This window comes from Nymphaea colorata, chromosome 9 (genome assembly GCF_008831285.2).
Source record: "Nymphaea colorata isolate Beijing-Zhang1983 chromosome 9, ASM883128v2, whole genome shotgun sequence".
Classification (NCBI taxonomy): Eukaryota; Viridiplantae; Streptophyta; class Magnoliopsida; order Nymphaeales; family Nymphaeaceae; genus Nymphaea; species Nymphaea colorata.
Genome location: NC_045146.1, coordinates 20,459,101 through 20,481,025, shown reverse-complemented (window position 1 = coordinate 20,481,025; position 21,925 = coordinate 20,459,101). Strand labels below are relative to the sequence as shown.

Here is a 21,925-nt window from a genome sequence, read left to right as displayed (position 1 = left end):
TGTTTCTGGAGATTGTGTATCTATATTAGAGTTAAACGAAAAAATTATGCACTTAAAGTGTCCGCTGTGTTTGTCCACTGTAGAGTACTCCAGGTTAAGAGAAATATACTTTTGCTCTGGAGACAAAATTTCTGTAGAAAAGCCTGCGATCGTGACATGCGAGAAATTAGGAAAAATATGTAGGAATTTACGTTTTCTGCAGATCAGAAAAAACTCAGAGTGCATACGCTGCTTGGATTAGTAGTCCTTGATGACGTCCAGCGGATCCTTTCAACGTTGCCGCAGGTTGTGCCCGGCTACATCCAACTGGCAACAGCAGATATATGATTTTCCATGCGCACACAGCTACAACTTTTGAGCAGGTCGCGATGGTTGGTTCAAGAGTTCATGCTCTTGGTGTACGTTGGTCAGCTCTACGTCATGGCAGATACCACCAAACGCTGACGTTGTCAACCAAATCTGTACTTGCCTTCATGGCGTGACTGATCGTCCTTGATGAATTGAATGTGTTACAATTCGGAGTCTTTACTGAATAGGGCCAATATAATTTGCTGCGGGTAGGTAAAATGAGTTTGTTTGGAGTCAGCTTGCCCACTCGGTGATCGGCTAAGCATGGAATTTCCAATCGGAACTTTGTTTTGGTGTAGGGTCAGAAGTGAGGTTGTAAGTACCCAACGTGGGGTGGGAAAAACTTACTAGGGGGAAGATCAAGAGTCGAATTCCCCGTTGAGCTTCTGAATATCACGAGTGCGACTTCGTTCTCCATTTTTATCGGCAACATGCTTAACCCAGTTGCGTACCATCGAAAAGATAAGAGGAGGCTACAGCCGTTCGTCTTAGTATTTCATTAACCTGAAAACTGTTAACTCTCTTATAATGCAAGGGGTGGATGGTGTGCCATTCGATACCTAAGGAAGGGGTGGTCAGGTACGACAATGGGTAGCTTGTTAACCATTAATGGACAAATCCGCAGCTTGTCAATTATTATTTTTCTTATTCGAGGGTTATATATACAGAGGAGCTGAAGTCCTATGGGCATCCAGCCTCTCACATAGGCAGTCCAATGTCAGACTGCATGCTGTGAGAGGCCGGGCCGCCGAAGCATTCGGATGGCCAGAGAGATCCACACACTTATATATATGCCATCAGTTTCGTCCTGCCTCTCACGCTTGCAGCCGCCAGCCAGGTGTAGGGCTAATCCGGCTGCATGAGGAATGTATATGTATCCTTCCACATATGCACCCATCTCTTTTGCATCTCCATGACGTAGGCCTCAGTAAACAGGGTTTTGAGAGTGAAGCCAGTCTAAGTAACAGGCAACAGGATATTTGCTGGGGCTTCATTTGGTACAACATTTGAGGTCTCTCTTAACATCCCTAAAAATATGTAGCAAATCATCGTTAGATTCGATCATATATGATTTGCAAACAGAGAAGTGTAGAGCCACTTAATTTGCTAGTCCATGTATCAAGATGAAGGTTCCTAAATTTGGGATGGATTGGGTAAGCAAAGAACTGGGGATGCGGCATGGAACAAAAGAATAACTTATAAATCAAGCCATCAAGTATAATACAACAGATTGGGTGTTTGTAAACTAAAGGAAAATGCTACACGTGGTTATATCTTTTGGGTTGTCAAAAAGGGTAACGCCTTTGGCAAATAGTATTTAGAATTTAGATGACGTGTTGTTCAAATGAAGAAGACAGTAAGGCCAAGTGCACAAAGTTCATCACTCAAATAAAAATTGATAGCGGTACAAATATATAAATATAAATATAAATTAAATGTATTTGGTTTTTGGGTCTTCAACTTCATACCCTTCACATTTTTGTCTTACTACCGTTCATTTCTAAATTAAAATTTTCATAAAACGATGTGCTCTACACGTTTGCCTCTTTCATCCTAATGCAACTTTTAGTTCTTCTCATTGATCAGTTCTCACATCCAACTACGTATGCTAAGGTAAACGGCTGTTGACTTTTGCCACTGTATCGAACTAGGGTTCTCAATGTATTATTATCCGAACGATCCGTCAACATTTTGCATCCCTGCGACTAATTGCTTGATAAGTCGAGCAAGCGACCAAGGACCAGGTCCTCGACAAGCGTTCTGACGACAAAGAAGGCGGCGGCCGTAGAGATGTGGGTACCCCACCTTCTCACCAGAAAGGTTTGTTGAAAAAACAGGCATGTCGGGCCGATCAAGCTAGTAGAAGGATATGTTACTTGGTCAGTCGGAAAGCAAGTAGGATTAATCGGACACTAAGTCAAGCAAACGTGGAATGTGCATCGCGGTGGTGCAGTGACGAAGCGAATCAATGCATCAAGGTGAACAGTCCCTTTAAAGTGCAAGTTCGTCGTTGGAGAATCCAGTGGGTTCCCCACGCGTAGTGTTTGGATGCACAAAGGGGTGTGCATGGGTTAGGAGCAATTCCCCCAGTAGACGCATATGTTGCGTACCACAACCGCGTAGAGTCACGCAGGAGTGAGCAAGTAAATGTTCATCGTTGAGTAGGGCGATGGTCGGCCGCCTTACTTAATGACATATAGTCGTCAACTGGCTTCAGTTGAAAACTTCCTCCCAAGGAAAGTCTACCCCCACCCAGATTTCGCCTGAATGTAGATAGACACTTGAAGGAATGGTGACGTTCTGACAGGACTTCATGGCCACGACTTGCCGATAGCCGACAATGGGATAAACTTGAGTGATGGTGTGCAGAGTGCTTAGCACTCCTCGTCTAGTCTACAGTCTCGAAGAAAAGATGAATGCTTACGCTAGTTTAAGAGAAAATCGACTGGTCGAAGGCTTTGGAGAACACCTTTAACACCGCACAGGCTCAAGAAACTCAGCCCGTGACACTACCCAAACCAGGGTTAAGGCCTATATGAAAAGACGCGTCTTTTGAACCAGGGCCAGGAGGTTGTGCTATCGATCTGTTTGACCAAGGAACGTTTGTACCAAGTTGGCTGGCCGGCCCCAGCACGGGGGAGTCGACCGATGCGAGGCCGACGGTAATGCGGCGTTGAAGAGGGGAAAGGCAGGCGAAGAGAGGCGTCGAGGCCGAAAGGGAGGGGGGAGAGAGAGAGAGCTCTCGGAAGTCCTGGGTCCCCGTTGTGGTCAGGGGTCAGGCGGGTGCGAGTCCAGACGGACGAATTCAGAGTGGCCTTTTTCCTCTTTATTACTTATCATAGGGGTAGGCGGCCCAGCAAGGAAAGAAGCGTCGGGTAGGCGGCAGGGGGCTGCTGCAGGTGCAGGCTCATCTCTTCTTTCCTTGTTTCCTTTCTTTTCTTTCCTTTTTTGGCGAGGAAGCCAGATAAGAGTAACCAGTTGGATTCTCTGGTTGGTTCGTTGGCGGTGGATGTGGTGATCTTCCGAGAAGGGGACATGCAGGATTGAAGGCTCTACTGTTATCAGGGAGGGGAAGATACGCCTGCCCGTTCCTCTCCCCTCCGTTTTCACCTGCTCCTTTCCCCTTTGTGAGAGATGCAGCAGCAACAAGCGATGCACCCAATGCAGCAGCAACCATCACAGCAGCAACAGCAGCAGCAGCAGGCGCAGCAGATGCATGCGATGCACCAAATGCAACAGCACGCCATGCATCCGATGCAGCAGCAGATGCACCCGATGCAGCAGCACTTGCCGCAGCGGCCGCCTCCGCTCCAGCAACAGCAGCAGCAGCAGCAGCAGCAGCAGGGAATGCAACCAATGGTGCCTCCTCACCTCGCCGCTGCTATGGTTTCTACTGAGCACATCCAATTGGTATGCCACGCCCCTCCAATAATCGCCCTCCTCCGTCTCTATTCTGCTTCTTCTCCCAACCCCCTTTTTTGCCTTTAAAACGAGTCTGTGATTGCTTCGTCTGATAAATGAGATTCCAAGTGAGTAATACCAGTGACTGGGGAGTTGTTCTTGTTCTGGTGTTACTGTTCATCACATTCCTTTCTTTCTTTTCCTTCTTTTTGTTTTATTTGTGGAAAAAGTGTTTCTTTTTATATAGTCTTCGATTTTTTTTGTTCGTGAACGTGACCTCTGTCGAAATGTGCTAGAGAATGCTATCTAAGACAATTTTTTTTGCTGCATTTATTCCGATGTTAGTGGCTTCTCGTTGTGACAAGTAATACCCGCAAATTACGAAGGATTCAACATGAAACTGCTGATATAATGACGTAGATTTAATTCATGACCTGCTTTCGTTAAGCGGCTATCTTTTTAGTGGCTTTTGTGCGTTTTTCCCCATGGCTATTGTGACCATCCATCTCGCTGACCTAGCTGAGTACTATGACTTCTTAATAATTAAAGGGATCAAGCCAGGATTAAACGTCTAATCCTGATAGATATATGATTGTGGGTTAATGACGTAGTACGACAGATTATGAAGTGCACGTTAGAAGGAATACTAATCGAGGAATTTTCCTTTTTCCAATTTTAGATGCTAGGCACTCTGGCGAGAATGATATTATCTTGCATATATCACTGATGAGCTCTTCTGTCTCTGTTTGTTACGTTTTTGTGTATAGGACATACTCACTTTATTAGAATGATTTCGTTTTGATTGTAATCATCGTCCATCTATCTCCGGTTTTTGTGGTGAGTAGCAGATTGTCATTTAGAGGGAGACAGAGAGAAATAAGTTGGTCGAAATCTGCCTTGTGTGCCTAGGTATCATGTTAACCTTTGGTTTTTGTTGGTTAATCAACTTAATTTGTACACAAAAACATAGTTATATCATATTATGAGATACATATTTCCATGTTCGGATCAAAATTTGCTCCCTTAAATAAAGCATGGAGTCATAGAAACATCTCGTTCTGTACAACTGGCAATTGTACATCTGACTTTTTCATGAAAGTTCCATAGAATTGTGTTCAGTGCCCTTCGTAATACATGTTCTGCCTCTTAGGGGAGGCCTGCTCAGAGACCCTTTATGACATTCCTCCATCTCCATTAAGACAATGTTTGGCATATATTTTTTGCAGTGAGCTTAGTTGTGCATTTTTTTATAAATATTTTGCATACTCTTATGTGTTTATACACAGACTTCCTTTCTTCCAAATATCCATGTTGTTCCTTCTACCAGTTCCTGGACCTATGTCAGCTGGGGCCTATCCTTGTCTGTTCTGAGATCGGTTACACACATTGTTGGTATGTTGCGTTGCCTTGCTTCCATGATGTGTGGTTATGGGATGTCTTGGTAATTGGGACACAATACCCATTGCCATTTAATTTGTAGGATGATGAAATTAAAAAAAAAAAGTAAAATGAGAAAATAATTTATTAAGAGTGAAAGAGGACATTATTAATGAGGTTTCCTAAGTTTCCAAGAGTACTGAAACTAACACATCCTTTATGTCCAAGATTCCTGAAGTTTAATTCCAGCATTTAGTAATGGTATAGGGATTTCCATTTAAAAGACTGTCATCATCTACTCTGAAAGAACTTTTTGGAGCTTGAACCTCTTCTTTCATCGCTAGAATAAACAGTTATCTTGATTATACATCTCTAGAATGCAAGATCTCATCTGATAAGTTGTATATTATGAAGCTCCCTTAGGGAATTACTAAGTTCATCACCACCAAGATTGTCAAAATTAGGTAGTCGATGTTCATGTCCTTGAAAAATGTTGCCAATTTTTTCATTGATTTTTTGTTTAATCAGTCTCCAAAATCATTTATCTCTTGTCTAAGAGATACCAGTATTGATGCATATAAGAGATGCCTCATTTCTATGGACTTTTGAAATGTCAACCATTCTTTTACAGTGCGAAGTCGATCCGCCATTCAATGGATCAACTTCGTTCCAGTGGGTGCATGATGCTTTTGAGTTCATTTTACCTTTATGTGTCAATTTCCTCATGAAACATTACTGGCAGGGCCCAGAATGACAATTTAGCTACATAACCTCAGTCTTGGGCAATCTCTAAGATGGCTCAGTTATAGATCCAACAGTTTTTGTTCTTCTATTCAGCATTGTGCAGATGATATGAGATAAACAATTGAGACAAGAGGAAGAAAAATTGAAACTTAGGGATTATTGATTACAAGTTTCTAGTGTTGTATCATGTTGATCCACAAAGCACGTTCAAATCCAAGTGTCATGATTGCTTAGCTTGTATACAACGACACCTTTACCATTGAGCATCGTGCTGTGCACTATATTGTCTATGTGAAGTGGAAAAGGATACTGAGCAGTTGCACTTTTATCGACATGGTCAGACATGCATGGCCAGATGTCTGTCCAAGAAGCATGTATTGGAGTCTAAGTCACACAAAACACTTTTAAAAGGCAGAAGTACTCTGGTCAACACGGCCCAACACGTGTGCAGTTACAGGACACATCAGTTTAAATTTTTGTACCTTTTTGGTACATTTTAATATTTTTTGTTATATATATATATATATGTGTGTGTGTGTGTGTGTGTGTGTGTGTATGTATGTATGTATGTACAAACTACAAAGGAATTGAAACCAGCCAGCTACCTATGTGGCCGGATGGTCATTTTTCCTATTTGTGTTACTAAAAACCATCACAAAAGATGCATTTGTGATAGCACTTGCTTGGCTACAGTTTTAGCGATGGAGCACACCATTTGCGATGTTCTCTAGCTATGTCACATGGGTGCTGCTAAACGGCTGCTGCACCCCATGTCGATACTGGTGCTGGTGCTTCTCCGACACAAGTCTGTTGTGGTCAGCTAAATCAGGCCAAAACTGACCATTTTAAATGCACACCTGACTAAACTTGCTCTAATACAAAAAAATTATATGTAAATATAAATAAATAAGGCTACTAAACAGTTGAATAATTATATTACAAATGATATATATGCATACAACACACACACACACACACACACACACACACACACACACACACATATACACAAATATAACCCTGTCGTAACCCATACCCACATTTTCTAAAATTACTGTGCCCGTACTCGCATCCCCATACCCGAATCCGTTCCCCCATCCATGTGACTTAAATGCTTCTTTACGTACTGTTTTTTGCTTTTATGGATAACGAACATATTACTTTGTCCATAAGTTCTATTGTTTGCTTTTTTTTTAATTCAGTTAATTTGTGTCTGTTTTTGAAATGTTGTTAGTCAATGGCTTCTTTTCTGTACAGTGAATTTATTTTTCATAGATATGATAGTGGAATATCTTTTGATATGTTCACTTCATTGGCAGTGTTTAGATGAAAACAAGCAATTGATTCTGGCAATCTTGGAAAATCAGAACCTTGGCAAGGTGGCTGACGTTGCTCAGTAAGTAATTATTGAATCTTGGACCTTTTTCTTTTTCTAACTAGTGTGCATGATTTGATTCTATATATGTCTATTTGGATGATGAATACTTGCACGTTGTTAATGGTGACACTCATGTTGGGTCATGTCTTGGCTTCTAGGTGTCCCTATGGCTTTTCTGTAGAATCCTTGTTATTTTAAAATTCTGTGGTATCGTTAACCACAGGGTGTAAACGGGGAATAATATCTGTAATTGATGGTGTAAATCTTGATGTCAATAGTTATGCATATTTCATGTTAGATTTCCTATTGATTGTCCTACTTAGATTCTAAACATCATTCTAACACTACACAATGTTGACTATTTGTGAATGAATGACTTTACTTCACGACACATCCAAATTTGATATGTTTTTTTGAAAAATATTTAGTCCTTGACATGGTTACTTCCACCTGCAAGTTCCAATATCTTCAGTTAGTTTATCATTGGCGCATTAATTGGAATGTTCATGGAGTGGTTTCTTCTTGATGCCATTACATCGTTGTGAAGGTAAAGAAAAACAAGTTTTGCAAGGACGTGGATGAGGGAATAGGATCTTGTGCTGTTGATCATGGCAGTTCTCAGCTTAGTATGTAGGAACTTTACTACTGATGCAAATATAATCTTTAACGTTGAGCTACAAACTGTTAATATCTTGTCATGGACAGATTCTTGAACAATAGTTCTATTTTTATAGAGGTGAAAGCATAAAATTATTAAATTCTACATCTAGAGAAGAAGCGTAAAATTGTTAAGTTAAGTTGAAGCTGAAAGCCAAATACATCTGAGAATAGATTTTTATTCTAATGGCATAGAAAAAGGCAATCAAGGTCATAAAGGAAAATTGGTAAAGCTAATGACATGCATTGACAATGTGCACTATTGGTTTAACCATGTGCCTAATGTGTCATGAATCATCCAGGATCTATGTTGTTGATGGGCATTGTATTTGCTAAATGCATCATCTATTTGACAGGAAGTGCAATGCCGATATGCAGTTTTACCTTTATAGTCATCTTATGGAGAGGAATCATGATTACAAAGTGAAGGGAGTAAGTAAATAAAAATGAAAAGGGGAAAAACATTGTGCAGTAAAGTTGAAGTTGGGAACCATCTGACATCCAATTAGCCCAGGCTAGTACCAGTCTTCAATAAAACCTTGCTGCTATCTGTTTTAGAGGATTGGCAACAGAAATTTAAGTTTATTTGTTTAAACTAGCATAGTCACAGAAAATGTGTATTTTTGGAAAAAACGTGTTAAGAACAAGTCAGCTGAAAAACAGGAAAAAACATGTGTTTTTGAAAAAGACGCTAGAAGGAAAAAACGTGAAAAGCCCAGTTTTTCGCATTTTGTTTGTTTTTTGCACTTTTTTCATTTCGTTTTTTACATTTTCTATTACCACAGTTTTATTTTTACCTTTTTTGCCTTTTATTTTTAGGATTTTTTTAATTATTTTAAAGTTTGCCAAGGTTTTCACAAGAAAACCAACTCTACCGTATTATACCCCATAAAACCTTGCCATTTAAAACCTCAACAAACGATGTTGCAGCTATGGTTTATACTGTATAGTAGACTTGAAGATGTTTTTCTCTTTCTGGATCTGCATCGGTATCTGGTTAAGGCAAGCTTGTTTGTGATTTCCTGCGGTTATGCCAGATCCTCTACTTTAATGCATTCTGTGGAACAGATCAGAGCTCCTGCTACAGAATGGTTCTTGTCTATGGATGTTGCCTCTCCTCCTATCATTTTGCGTCACTTGGCAGTTGGCAGTATCAATGCAACCTGTGGTCCTGCCAGCATTCTTTGGACTATGTACCAACTTTGTTATTCCTGAGATTTTATTTTATATTGATGTTGGCAATGATAATCTTTCTTAAAAATGTGTCACTCATGATTTTGAACTTTGAAGTTTTGACATAACCTGAAATGTCCGAAGTACCGACAAGCCTATATGAGATCTAGAGATTTCAAAACTTATAGAAACCTTGTAGAGCTATGGCTATGTAAAACTCAAGAACTGGTTTGTGTATTCCCCATTCAATTCCTGAATTGCACTCATTTCTCATACAGGATTGGTGTGTTATTTTTCATGCAATATCAACATGAGATAGCATTGGGACTAGGATCCATCTCCTTTGTTTTTCCAAAGGTCAAGAAATTGAGATCAGGCTTGTGTTATTATTGAGCTTCTATCCATTTTATGTGGGGTTGATATTTTCTCAAAATGGAGCTGCCATGAATTTGAAGCATTCTGGGCTGTGAATTACAATAATAGAGCATCTTTAAGTGACCTTTGTGCATGATCCGAGACTGGCCTTTATGCATGACAAGGGTCTGAAGTTGCTGCTCTGTTCTTATTTTTTGCTAGGATGACTGCACATTGCATTGCATGCATGTACCAGCATCTGATAACCATATGAAATTACGGTTCAAGATTGATATTTATGCATTTGTTCTGTCTGCCATTGGATGATTTAGGTTGCAGAACAGGCTTCAGCAGAATCTTATTTATCTGGCTGCCATTGCTGACGCACAGCCACAATTGCAAGCTCTGCAGCTTGCTCAGGTACTCACTTGTGATCAGATGTTTTTTTTTTGCGCTTCATTTTCCAGTATCAAATTTTAATGTTTGAGCTTCACCATGGCAGATGCAACAGGGGTTACCACATTCAGCAACTCAAGCTGGTGAAGGGCATTTTATGCAGCATTCACAGGCAATGGGTGCAACACAGCAACATCCATTTCCTCCTAGGGTGCCAATGCAGTTTAGCAGTCCACAACAAATGCAGGAGCATCAACATCACCAGCAACACATCCAACAACAAATGTTGCATCAGCAACAACAGTTTGCTCAGAGTCCCTTTGGCATGAGGCCTGGGTCTAGCAATGGGGTTCGTCCAGAAGTTGCGTTGGGGGCAAGTAGTGCAGCACAGCAATTATCTGCTGGAACAATGCTTGTAGGATCATCCTCCAGCAACCCAATGGAGAACATGCAAATGGCAGGCGGATTGACTGGTGATGCACAGGGTAATAAACAAGAAGCAGGTGCAACTGGCTCTGATAACCAATCAGGTAATGGTCCTAGGAGTTCAACTAGTGGAATAGATTCTAAAGCATAGTCTGGAAATGGGTTCTAGGGAAGCGTACCTAAAAACCAACTGTTCTCATGAACCTTTTTACAAATAAAAAAACCCATCAGGTAATATGTTCTTGCCTGGTGTCCTTGACTGAAAAATCTGTAGGGCATTTATTTTGATATTTAGACCACAAGTGCTACCACTGACAACGACATTCTTTCCCTGAAGGTGCAATCGTTCACTAACAGATCGTGAAGTTCATGCCTCCAACTTCAACTCTTTTCAGTCGTACTTTCCTTTTGCTAAACTAATGATCCATCCATTGCATGAATTTGTACCATCACCTTTATGGATCTTTCCTTCCCACCATCCCTCCGTATTTCTAACTATGGGCACATATGGCGGGAATGGACAAAAAGTGCTGGCGTTAGTGGAGTTTGACAAGGCAGTATGGGTTATCTCTTCTACCTACTTGCAGGTTCTTTTCTTGTTCATGTAAATGCATATATGTATGAACAAGCCTCCATGAACACATGTACGATGTAAGCCGGCTGCTTCACTTGATTCATTTTGGAAGTACGATTCTCATGGTCATCATAATTGCACGATTGACAGATTCAAGTTTGTTAACTTATGAGAGGGTTACCTTCTAAATGACAGAGAGGATCCCGCCACATTGATTCTTAAGGTGACGTCAGGTACATTTCTTGTGTGTGTGATGTCAAATCTCGAGGTTTCAGTTGGGTATATCAGCAATGCACAGGACTATCTAGTATATATCCGTCTCCTTGCTTAGGTAGCAACTAGATTTCTAACAGGGCCAGGTGGGGAGCCTCTGTTGCGCTCTTTCTGAGTAGGAAGTTTCGTCCAAAATGTGTTTCTGAGCAAGTCATTGAACATCCGCTTCTTCCGGTGAGGAGCATCAGGATTGCACCAGGTATAAAATGTCCAAGTCTATCAACAGTGTTCAACCGTGCTAGGACGGCGATGGTTAAGTGTTCATTTCAGAAAGGCTTCCGTCGAGAATACTCAGCCTTGGGTTGGACTGGTTCTCGAGGCCGAACTCTCTCATCCTTCCGTAATTTTTTTGTTCTGTGTGATTATCCCCATGCTGAACTAGGGAGCTTCTGTCTGTCGTTTCCTACTAGGCACGCTATCGTCCCGGTTGGTCCTCACACCATGGTTAGAACATGTCATGAAATAATGCATAATATGGCTATTGCCTAGTGACCATTACACTAATGCTTTGTAAACTTGTTATAGTTCTCTCTTAAATCCACCCTTATATATGTGATCCGTGGGGCTGGTTCGGTGGAGATGAAGCTTGTGTCAAGGTGTTTTGGAGGATCCAAAAATCATCAGCTGAAAGCTTATAAAAAAAAAAATTACGTTTAATAAAGCGTATTTTTAGCATAAAAAATAAATATAGGTTTTTCTTTTTTTATCATGTCGAGCATATCCACTTTGGCACTGTTATATTAAATCAAAACATTATTAGATTGCAGAAACGGAAAACTTCCATTAGTAAGTTTTACAATTTTATTGTGGATATATATCTTTCGGTTTGGTAGGTAGAAATATTAAATCTAATAGGAAAGCCTTCTGCTTGGATGCCTGTCGAGGAAACGCTTTGCATATTAAAAGCGGCTTTTGTCGGGAGAAGACAATACGACACAGACGGAGGGAGAGGGATCAAGTGATGAGAATGCCCTTGGGTAGGCACGACCACCAAGCCCACTTTCTCTCTCTCTGGGAAAAGGGGGCAGGGGTGCCCGAGTGACCACTTGGAGATGCATTTCTTGCATATATGCAATGCTTTATGCTTTTTTTTTTTTAGGACAGACGGAATATATATATATAGACTTGGATTATTAATCATTGATATCTTTTCGCTGCACTTGCATTTATTGAATATGTTGTATTCCAGTGTAGAGGTGGAACTTTAATTCAGATTTTGTGGAAGGTTTCATGCGCCATAACTTTTTAACAGGCTTTAGAACTTTAGTACTAGGAATAAGTTTCACCTAAACAAGTGAAACTTTAAGCCCAGGTAAAATTCGTTAACCGTTGCTTTTCATCTCTGTTTGTACATCAAGATGTGCATAAGAAAACTTCCATACACAAACATACATAAAACTAAAATGCCTAGAACAAAGGTTCCAGGGTCATCATCTTGAGAGCCACCCAGACTTAGTATCTTAATATTTTTCTCGCAGTTACAGCTTGCATAGCACTGAGATATTTAGTACCATGTATGCAAACGTTACTTTAAAGGGCTACTTAGGGCGAATGATTTTAGATCGTTCAGGTCACGCAGCCACATGGTCAGATTTGCATATTTAAGGTCGGCCGTTCCTTAAAATTTCTCTAGGCATATTACATATAACTGCCCCGATTTTTCTGGCTCCGCCACTGTGGTCACGACATGTGGATGAAAGGGGGTGCCGCTTCCTGTCATCTCCTGCCTCCAACGACAACGAGGCAGTGGGTCAATTTGCATATTTAAGGCTGGTCGTTGCCTCAAAATCAAGAGGTTCGGATGTTTAAGCGAGATGGTATTCAGGAAAAAGAAAAAAAGTCATGAAAAGTTGCGAGTGCCAAATGAGTACGAGAGGCAGCAACAGGAAGCAGAATCTGGAGAAAAAGCCGCAAACATTGAGAGGTGGGAGGCAAGATATGTTTACAAACAATAATGCTTATGAAAAACAACCCAAAAAAAAAAAAAAAGAATAAAGTAAAGCAGAAGTGACTTAAGCAAGCAAGGGGGTTGTACATGTCATCTATGAATTCTAGCACTTAGGTGGCTTTTTGACGGTCAAAAAGAGGGGGAGAAAAAAAGGGAAAAGCTCCGTTGGTCATAGAAAAACAAGTTACTCTCTAGTGCATGCGAGAGGTATATTTTTTATTTTTTATATTTATTTTAATTATAATAAAGGGTATATGTGATTTTTTTTAATTCCGCTGAATCAGTTGATCCACTGAATTTGCATCCTGGCCGAATAGATTCAAACTTAAATTTCTCTGATCACACGGCTCTTAACTAGGTGGACCATCAGACATGCCTATCCGGAAAGAAGGAAAAAGAAAATATAAGGTGACGGGAAGGTGTTGGTATCATTATGGATGAGGAGCTCATTTTTTTGGACCTAAAAATAGGTGATGGTTTGATTTTGAAGGGGTATGAATCCCTTTTGTGATATCCGGGTCCCACCAAATATCTTCCAGTCAGGATTCTCATGCCACACGAAAGAATACTAATAAATATCACTTTATATACACATAATTTGAAATTAGCTACAGTGTGTGTGTGTGTGTGTGTTTTTTTTAATTTTATTTTGTGTTACTAAAAATTGTCACAAAAGGTGTATTGACGGTAGCAGTTGATTTTCAGCTTAGATTCAAGTGATCAGTTCTGTCGAACTCAGCCAATTTGAGCTGTGAACTGCTGCGCCTGGAACTTGGTGAAATTAAGCAGCATGCAGTACGTAAATTAAGACATGGACAATAATGAATAAATATGCATGGAGGCCAAAATCAGGTGAATAATATAGTACAAATATATAATTGTCTCAACTTGTCAAGCAATAGAGAAACAACAATGCCTATGATTTCGTATGTTTAGTATATCAAATTATTTAACCTGAAGAAATGATTGAAAAAATAAATTGAGATGACTTGTCGATTTCCTTTTCGTCTAAATTCTTAATTTATTTCAAAAATATTACTGTAAATTGTATGAATCTATTGGCCGACAAGACATAACGGTTCCTTTTCTTTTCTTTGTACCTCGCGAAATTCTTCCGTATAAAGCTTTAAACTTTTGCCACTAACCAGGGAGTATATGACAATATATTGATAAGATGAGGGAGGTGTTGGAGGAATTCTACAGATGAATTCTCACTTATGATTATCAATTAATATACGTTCTCCTATAAAGCACAGGAGAGAGAGAGAGATGTGTAGGTTCACTAAAATTGAGTGAAATCAAAACCTTTCTGGCTTCGTCCATAACATCTAGTTAATGACAAAAGAAAGAAGAAGAAGAAAAGGTTAGCAAGAAGGGAAGGAAAGCCACCCGCATATTTTTTTAGAACATATATCAACTTCAAAGTGAGGACAGCCACTTTTGGAGCCATCCCCTTTAGATGAACAACAGCTTTTCTCTTAATTTTTTACTGCAATTAATCAAGCAGCTTATGTCAGGGGGCAACAACTATTGCAACTTCTTATTTACAATCGCGGTTGCCTAAGAAACTTCGTCCGAATTAAAGAAAGATGCTTTCTTTTTCCAACCCCTGGGGTTCGTGTCTTTTTAATATTTACCAAAAAATGTTTACGTGATGTAGTTTCGATGATCACCAATTGTGAAAATCGACTGCGGAAAGCTTTCATCAATCCAATCCAACCTTTTTTCGATTAAATTCAGCTCCGCTAGGGTTGGTAGAGAAGGAGATATTTTTGTTGAAGCTTCAAGTGGAGCTCATACTTGCAGGTTAAGACTAAGTTCATTTGTTCGACTCGACTTTTCTGTTCTCTCTTTCCCCCACCCACGTGCCCTCTCCCCATCACTGAGGGTACGTGGTGGAGGGAGGGAAAGAAAAACAAAAAGAAAATAAATGAAAGAGGGAGTAGTAGTAGGGATGTCAACCGATCATATTTGTTCGAATAGAATGTCTATTTTGTAATATAAATTGTTTTGATATTATATATTTGGATTCCAATTCGAACTTGGGAGAAAAAAAATTATACCATATCTAAGTTCAAAATCTGAATTCATAATTAGAATCCGATCCGATTCTGGCTTTTAGATTAACATCCAAATCCGAATCCGACCTTTAAACTGAGTCCAAACTACATTATAGACATAATTGATTGTATGATATTTATTTATAAACCATATCTGATCCCAATCAATATCCCGTCAATATTTACTTAAATCTGAATCGAAATCCAAATCCGATAGGATGACATTTCTTAGATTGAAATCCGATCCAAATTCTAAACAAAAATATCAAAATTTTATCATATATCTGAATTTTTTATGCGGTTGGGTCTAATATCATATCCAAGTTGGATTTATTAATATCCCTAGGAAAGGGAAAGGCTGACAAGGCAAGGTTTATAAAAAAATCATTTTCCCCATAATGAGCTAGAAAAGTTGGGACCCTCAGATTTTTAAACTCTCTTTCAGATCCTATTATATGCAATAATGAAGACTACACTTTTTGGTTAAGCAAATGGAAGTATGGATGGGCAATTTTTTGGAGCCCTTTAGAACAGTAACAAACTGTTTCATAAATCTAGCGCAGATCTACATTCGTCTTGTAAGACAAGCACGATGCTTAGTCCAAATAGCATTTTACGTTCGAATCGATAAAAACTCAATATAGCTTAAAGGCGAGCGGCACTCTCTTTGGGATTTGAACTCAAAGTATATTAGTCCACTAACTTTGTGGTGGTATAGATTGCAATATATGGGCTGCCGTCATCGAAGATGATATTACTGGTTCCTTATTATACTTGGCAAGTCCCTTTTCCACGTTTGCACTGTTTAAACAAACTCATTTTTTGTTGTTTTCACTAGAGCTGGCTGCCTCGCTTTATAGTCATGCTGTTGACAGAATGAGTTTATAGTTTCTACCAACTTCATGAACTAATTGAAAACACGTAAGGTAGAATGGATTCACCAGTAGCTTTAAGGCAAGGGAAGGCATGAATATGTCGATGGAACATAAAGCAAAGGGACTCATTAATGTGGGAAGACCTTGATCTTCATATAAATCTGATGCATTGCGCTGTTATCACAAGGCTTCATTGGGAGAATTAGACGCAACATTTAGGAAAAAAAAAAAAAAAACTGTTTGAAACGCTGATGCGTTCATGTCATAGCACTAAGTTTAAGCCCATGTTTTTAAACTTAGCCCACCATTTCCATCAAGCAAGGATGGGCAACGGACTAAATACTTGACGGCCAGTCAGCTACCCAGCTTCCTTTCTTAATCGTCGTTCGTCTTCGTATGGAAACTCACTTTCTCTCTCTCTCTCTCTCTTAAGAAAATTTAAGCTCTCGGTAGATTGGTTTGCAAGGTATTAGAAAAGGAAACGCCAATGATTTCAAACAAGAATGGACATGCCAATGATTTTAAATACATCGGGGCGAGTATTTGATTGACATAAAGTTGACGATTAGACTCAATCCAATAACTAAGGGGGTTGAACCTGTGCTGTCAACAAGAACTTTGACTCTACTTAATTGAACCTTGGGTCGAAACAAGCAGACCCAGCAAACGAACTCTACATATGTGTCGAAGCTACCTCCCCTCCCCCCTCTCAGCTATAGCAACCTATGTCCATGGTAAGAGTACCCAATTGAGTCCTTGGAAACAGAAGTTACTAATATATGTACATCCCACCAGTTGTTTGAAACTTTGATCTGAGAGCCATGGCTTTCCGACATGTGTATAAAGTACTGTCTTTATCAATAGATAAACATGAACTGTTAGAACAAGAGATCGTGCTGTGTGCTAGCTATACTAACTATGTGGGTGTGGGTATGAAATTGTTTGGCTTCCATTGGGTCATAATGACCTTATAAAAAAAGAAAAAGAAAAAAATCTTCCGTTTTTTCTTGTTTAATCGTGTGTAACATTGGAGCCATCACCTTGTTCTTTTGACAGCCACGACGAGAAAATGTCCGCTAGTTCAGTTCTTCCGGCGGAAAGGACATGGACATGTAGATTTTTCATGAAAATCCAACAATATAAGCAGCTTTCCGAAAATTACTTCACTTGTTCCAAACTCACACGGAAGTCTCAACAACTCCGGTGCCACGACAGAGGTGAGAACAAACATGTAATTTTCGGTTGGTTGGATTTGTCAAGACTTTGTTAATGGCATTATTATTATAGGAGGCCGACCTTCTTCCCAAGGGAAATGGCAGGCGGAGGTCATCTCTTCTAGAGAGAGCCTGGAAAGAGAGAGAGAGTGTGTGTTAATGGCTAGCAAGCAAGGGCAAGGGTGGCCCTCCATGGCCGCTAATGTCCACATGGCCCTTCACCCGCCACCTCCACTTTGTCCCCTCCCTTCTGCGTTGCCGTCACTCCCACGGCTAAACACCAAACCGTGTACTGCATCCACATCTTCTTCTGCGAACGTGTATGTAGAGGCAGCTAAAAGAAACCAAAGGAATTGAACAAAAAATCCAGCCTTCATTTTCCTTCAAAACTCACACGACCACCAAACCACACACGCCCACATATTAGCAAATAAAACAAGAAATCGAATATCACCATCCTTTCATTTCCTTCATAACTTCATCGATCGAGTTTTTACTCCTCTTCAAATTTCATTCGCCTAAACGTAGTAGCGGCGGTAGGAAAGGAGGAAAAAGAAGAAGATAAGCTCTAAAATTCACCTCTCTCTCTCTCTCTCTCTCTCTCTCTCTTAGAGCGGAGAGCTGAAGGGTGGGATTATCGTCTTCGTCGCCGTCGTCGTCATCATTCGCCATCAATCAATCAGGCTCTGAAACAGCCGACATGGTGAGGCTGCTGCTTCTCCTTGTCGATCAATCCCTGAACGTAGCGAAACTCGGCTACATGGCAAGGGATGGTGATGGTGCCCTTTTGATCAAACCCGTACTCGTCTTCCGCCTCCTTGAGGAGTTGCATGAACAGAGGGTGACTGAGATATATGATGGGCACCACGAACCTCTGCTGCTCCTCCCCCTGACCCACCAGCACGGCGAAGCATCCCTTGGGGATGTCCTTATACAGCGCCTCGTTCTTCTTCCCGTGGTGGAGGTGGGGTAAATGAAGATGAAACCCGGTCATGTTTCCCTCGCGACCCATCAAACAACAAGCAAGAAGAACGAAACCAAACACACAACTAGAACAAAAGAAGAAGGAGGAGGTCCTATTAAAGGAGAAGAACGGACATAAACGAGGGCTGAAAACCTGAGATCTGTAGAACGAAAAGGTTGGAACAAGAGTCACTCAAGGAGTTGAAGATGGTAGTCATGATAAATGGCGTCTGAGATTTGATAATCTCCAAGAATATAGATTCGCATGAGCGAGAGAGAGAGAGAGAGCGAAGAGGGGATTGTTATCTCTTCCTGGAATAGGTGAGGGGTAACTGCGTCTTCCTTCCCATCCCTTATAGTAGTTTGTACCCGAGCAATTGCCTCATTTTACAAGGAATGATTTTTAAATTGCCTTTTATTGTGATGGACGGGAACGCGACCACAAACGGGGTCTCCAGAGCGGCGTCTGCGATGTTGTGGCTTCTTTGAAGGTCTTTTTCGAACGGAACGCCTCTCAGGAAGTTGTGTGTGGGGGCTTCAAGTGGCTGAGTCCACTTGCCACGTTGCATGAGCTCAGTGAGAGACGTCAGGATGTTTCGCTGGGCTCTCCGTTGAGATTCAGCTGACATGATCCGATCATCTCCTACCAACTCGAGCCTGGATCCGAGGGTATGGGGATAGATAGGTGCAAAGTCTCATTTCCAAATCGTTAGATTTCGTGCATGGTAAGGTTTTTAAATTCAAAATGTCCTTTGATCATCCTGGTCAGATTGGGATTCTTTCCTCCCCTAAGCAATCACACTTGAATCCAAACTAGCATCCGATCCGTTGTAAGCGTTAGCTAGTCATCCATGATCTCATCATTCTGTCTTATTTCAAGAAATCGACCCCACAAATTGATGTGGCATCGTTTTTGTTAATTTCGTAAGGATGGATCACCATATACATGAATCATTATTATGGTATGCGCAGTACAGAATTCTCTGATATTAACCAAGAAAATCAGTGACCGCATAGCCTTTTCTGTGAGACAGAAAGGTGCGTCATTTTGCGGAATTGATCACGACCCCATTAAAATTGAGCCAATCTGTTCATTTCTCTCTGTGTGAAAGAATATTGTGTTTGCAAAAGCGTGGATATAGTTTATGAACGACAATACGTAGACGTTAGTACGCCCTAGGAGATTCAGGTTCGTTATTATTATAAGTAATTTTTGGCCCTCACTGTGGCATAGTGCCTGGTGGTTGTCCAGTACTATGCCAGCAGGCCACTGACACAAGGAGCAGATATGTATGTGTGGTCTCCCAACTTGAATCGGAATCCCCAAGTAATGCCAAGTCCAGAAGCTCTAAATATTGAAAATATGAAGAAGTTCTCTCCCCCCACAGGCCCTCCGGCACAAGTGCGATGCTACTGTATATATTATGAGCTTGAGCTGGCGGCCGTAACGTAATCTGCATTGCACGTGGCCCTTATCGATTGCCTTTGCATCATCTTTTTTCTTTTTCCTATACATTACACACCTTCGGGTTTCAAGCTCGAGGAAGGTTGATGATGATCATGAGTTGGGAAACTAAAATGACGGGGGATGAGAAACGGCAAGGTTTTCCGGGAGAGATGCCACCGTATTTGCATGCGTGATTTTCCTGGTGCGGTTTCTATTCCTCTTTGGAAAATAGTAATTTGCGGGCGGCATATTCTCACATCCGTGGCATTGATCAATTTGTGAATCGAAAAGCAAGAACGAGAGATGTCGGGGATTGCGAGAAATTTCCAATGTGCTATATATTCGTTTTCTTGTAACAGTATTAGCCTTTGATAAACCTCAGCGGCTTCCATTTTTTCAGATAAATTAAAACGGTGCGAACACAAGAAGTGGAATAGCAGAAGGTTCGTTATTTTTAGAAATGTTCCATGAGGACATGGAAAAAGAAGACTAATGGTTGATGTTCTTATGTAGCCACCGCTGGCATTCAAATTTCAAGTAGTTTAAAACTTCGCTCCTTTGTGCATCTGTATGCAATATCAGCTTCACATGCTCATGGCATAAATCCTTGTAAACTTTGTCCATGTTCTGCTTTTTGGCCGAAAAATGAAACGTAATTCTCATAGCAAACACAATTACCTCATCCCGGTTTCCCTGCAAGGAAGATGCAATGGATGGAGTTGCACAGAGTCCACCTGTTATGCGACTGCTTCTCTTCAGGCTAAGTCAGATGGCGACTTTACTTTGTCATATTTATACAAAAGGCTGAAATAAAACCTCGGAGGGCTGCAGGGCAGAAGAACTTCAGCACCTGTTGCCTGTCATGTTCCCAATACTGACCATTTTGCACTACGTTGTTCCCTTTTCAGAACCTCATCATCGTTAAATTATTTTTTCTCTCAATCTTTTGAGGGTCTGAAACATCCAGTAAGAAGATCAAAATCACACACTAGTTTTTAGCAAACTTCTAAACTAAATCAGGAGAGTATATAATATACCAACAGAAACAACCTACAGAGAAGACGGAAGGTATCATCCATCGGACTCATCATCTATCGTTTCATACGATACCCAAACAACCCGTCAAAGAAAAGTTGGAAAAATTCAAATCCTAATTAAATTTGCACATTTGGAAGTTGAAGACTTCTGAAAATAAAAAAAATCTCTCAGCAATCTGAAAAACATGTAATCTGTTCCATCATTAATTTGACGTTCCTTTCACTGCAACGTGACTTTTGAGTTATGTATGTTGAAAAGGAAACGGGCACACATGTATGTATGAATACATTGAACAGAGTGTGCAACGAAACTTGTCATGACAACGAAATATGAGCAAGGCATGGTCCTCGTTAAGTACAGTGGCTGGGAGTTGGTGATCGTTTCGTTTATCTTTGAAGATCATCTTAGTGGGGCTGGCTGCGGAAGGGATTTACGAAATTGAAAAAAACAAACAAATTAATTAAACTTGTTCCTGCGGATCGATCCCTAGTGATTATTCTTGAAAAAACTTGAGCAATCTTTTCATATTCGCTGATGACATATAGACGATGAACTAAATCTCCCAAAAAATGTTCCTGTTTTCTAGTAAGGAAATCTTACACTAACTGGATGTTCATTTAGATTCTTAAATGCCGAACTACATCCAATCCATGTTCTTGCTTGGGCCCTAGAGATGAGGAAGCCACGCTCTGAATTAAGGTGAGGCCCTAGTAAAGAAAACCCCGTGGCCAACATCTGCATGGAAAATATCCTTGCCAACATCCTATGCCCGTTTTGGCTTTCCTAGCGAGTGGTGCACATGAAATCTGAATTCATGTAATCTGACCTTTCCCGTAGCCCCATTTGTTTCAAATTCAAAAGAGTTTCAGCAGCAAGTTGAGCATTTTTACTATTAAACTTTATGGGTGTTGTTTTACTTAACTTGTCATTATAATTTGTTATTTGCCTGACAGTGTGCTCGGATTTCATCCACACAGTAAAATATACAGGTGTTTGTGCAAGCCTTGCCCTGTGTTACTGAATGATTTTTGGCATATATTCGTTCTTTGCCAGATAATTTGGAAGCAGATCCGTTTTTTTATGAAAACAGTTTTACCGATACCAAAATACTCCGGATAGGATGACCTTGCGAGGGGCCGAGCACACGGCGCTTTAGAAAAAAGAAGAAGGTCGGTCGGTTGGATGAGAAGACTTACACCTGGATCCACGTTTCACGCGTTCCATACATGCATCCGAGCCACCTTCCCTCTCTGTTCTCACCATGAACGATCAAAAGGA

At 40.5% G+C, this 21,925-nt stretch overlaps 2 protein-coding genes across 2 annotated transcripts; one reads left to right on the top strand and one right to left on the bottom strand.

The window, feature by feature from the left end:
- The first annotated feature begins 3,028 nt into the window (after positions 1 to 3,028).
- LOC116259819 (GRF1-interacting factor 2-like) lies at positions 3,029 to 11,051 on the top strand. Its single transcript, XM_031637758.2, has 6 exons — positions 3,029 to 3,248; positions 3,380 to 3,759; positions 7,191 to 7,267; positions 9,766 to 9,853; positions 9,936 to 10,359; positions 10,593 to 11,051. The coding sequence occupies exons 2-6, from the start codon at positions 3,484 to 3,486 to the stop codon at positions 10,607 to 10,609; spliced, it is 882 nt and encodes a 293-aa protein (XP_031493618.1). The 5' UTR covers positions 3,029 to 3,248; positions 3,380 to 3,483; the 3' UTR covers positions 10,610 to 11,051.
- Positions 11,052 to 17,546: 6,495 nt separating this feature from the next.
- On the bottom strand, positions 17,547 to 18,521 carry LOC116259949 (auxin-responsive protein SAUR32-like). The gene has a single exon (XM_031637982.2). It carries the CDS (start codon positions 18,209 to 18,211, stop codon positions 17,879 to 17,881), a length of 333 nt encoding a protein of 110 aa, XP_031493842.1. The 5' UTR covers positions 18,212 to 18,521; the 3' UTR covers positions 17,547 to 17,878.
- Between the last annotated feature and the right edge of the window lie 3,404 nt (positions 18,522 to 21,925).

Coding starts and splice junctions, on each gene's coding strand:
- LOC116259819 (XM_031637758.2), top strand. CDS start 3,484: ATGCAGCAGCAACAAGCGATGCACCCAATGCAGCAGCAACCATCACAG. Junction 7,268..9,765: donor AAGGTGGCTGACGTTGCTCA/GTAAGTAATTAT, acceptor TGGATGATTTAG/GTTGCAGAACAGGCTTCAGC. Junction 9,854..9,935: donor AAGCTCTGCAGCTTGCTCAG/GTACTCACTTGT, acceptor TCACCATGGCAG/ATGCAACAGGGGTTACCACA.
- LOC116259949 (XM_031637982.2), bottom strand. CDS start 18,211: ATGGGTCGCGAGGGAAACATGACCGGGTTTCATCTTCATTTACCCCAC.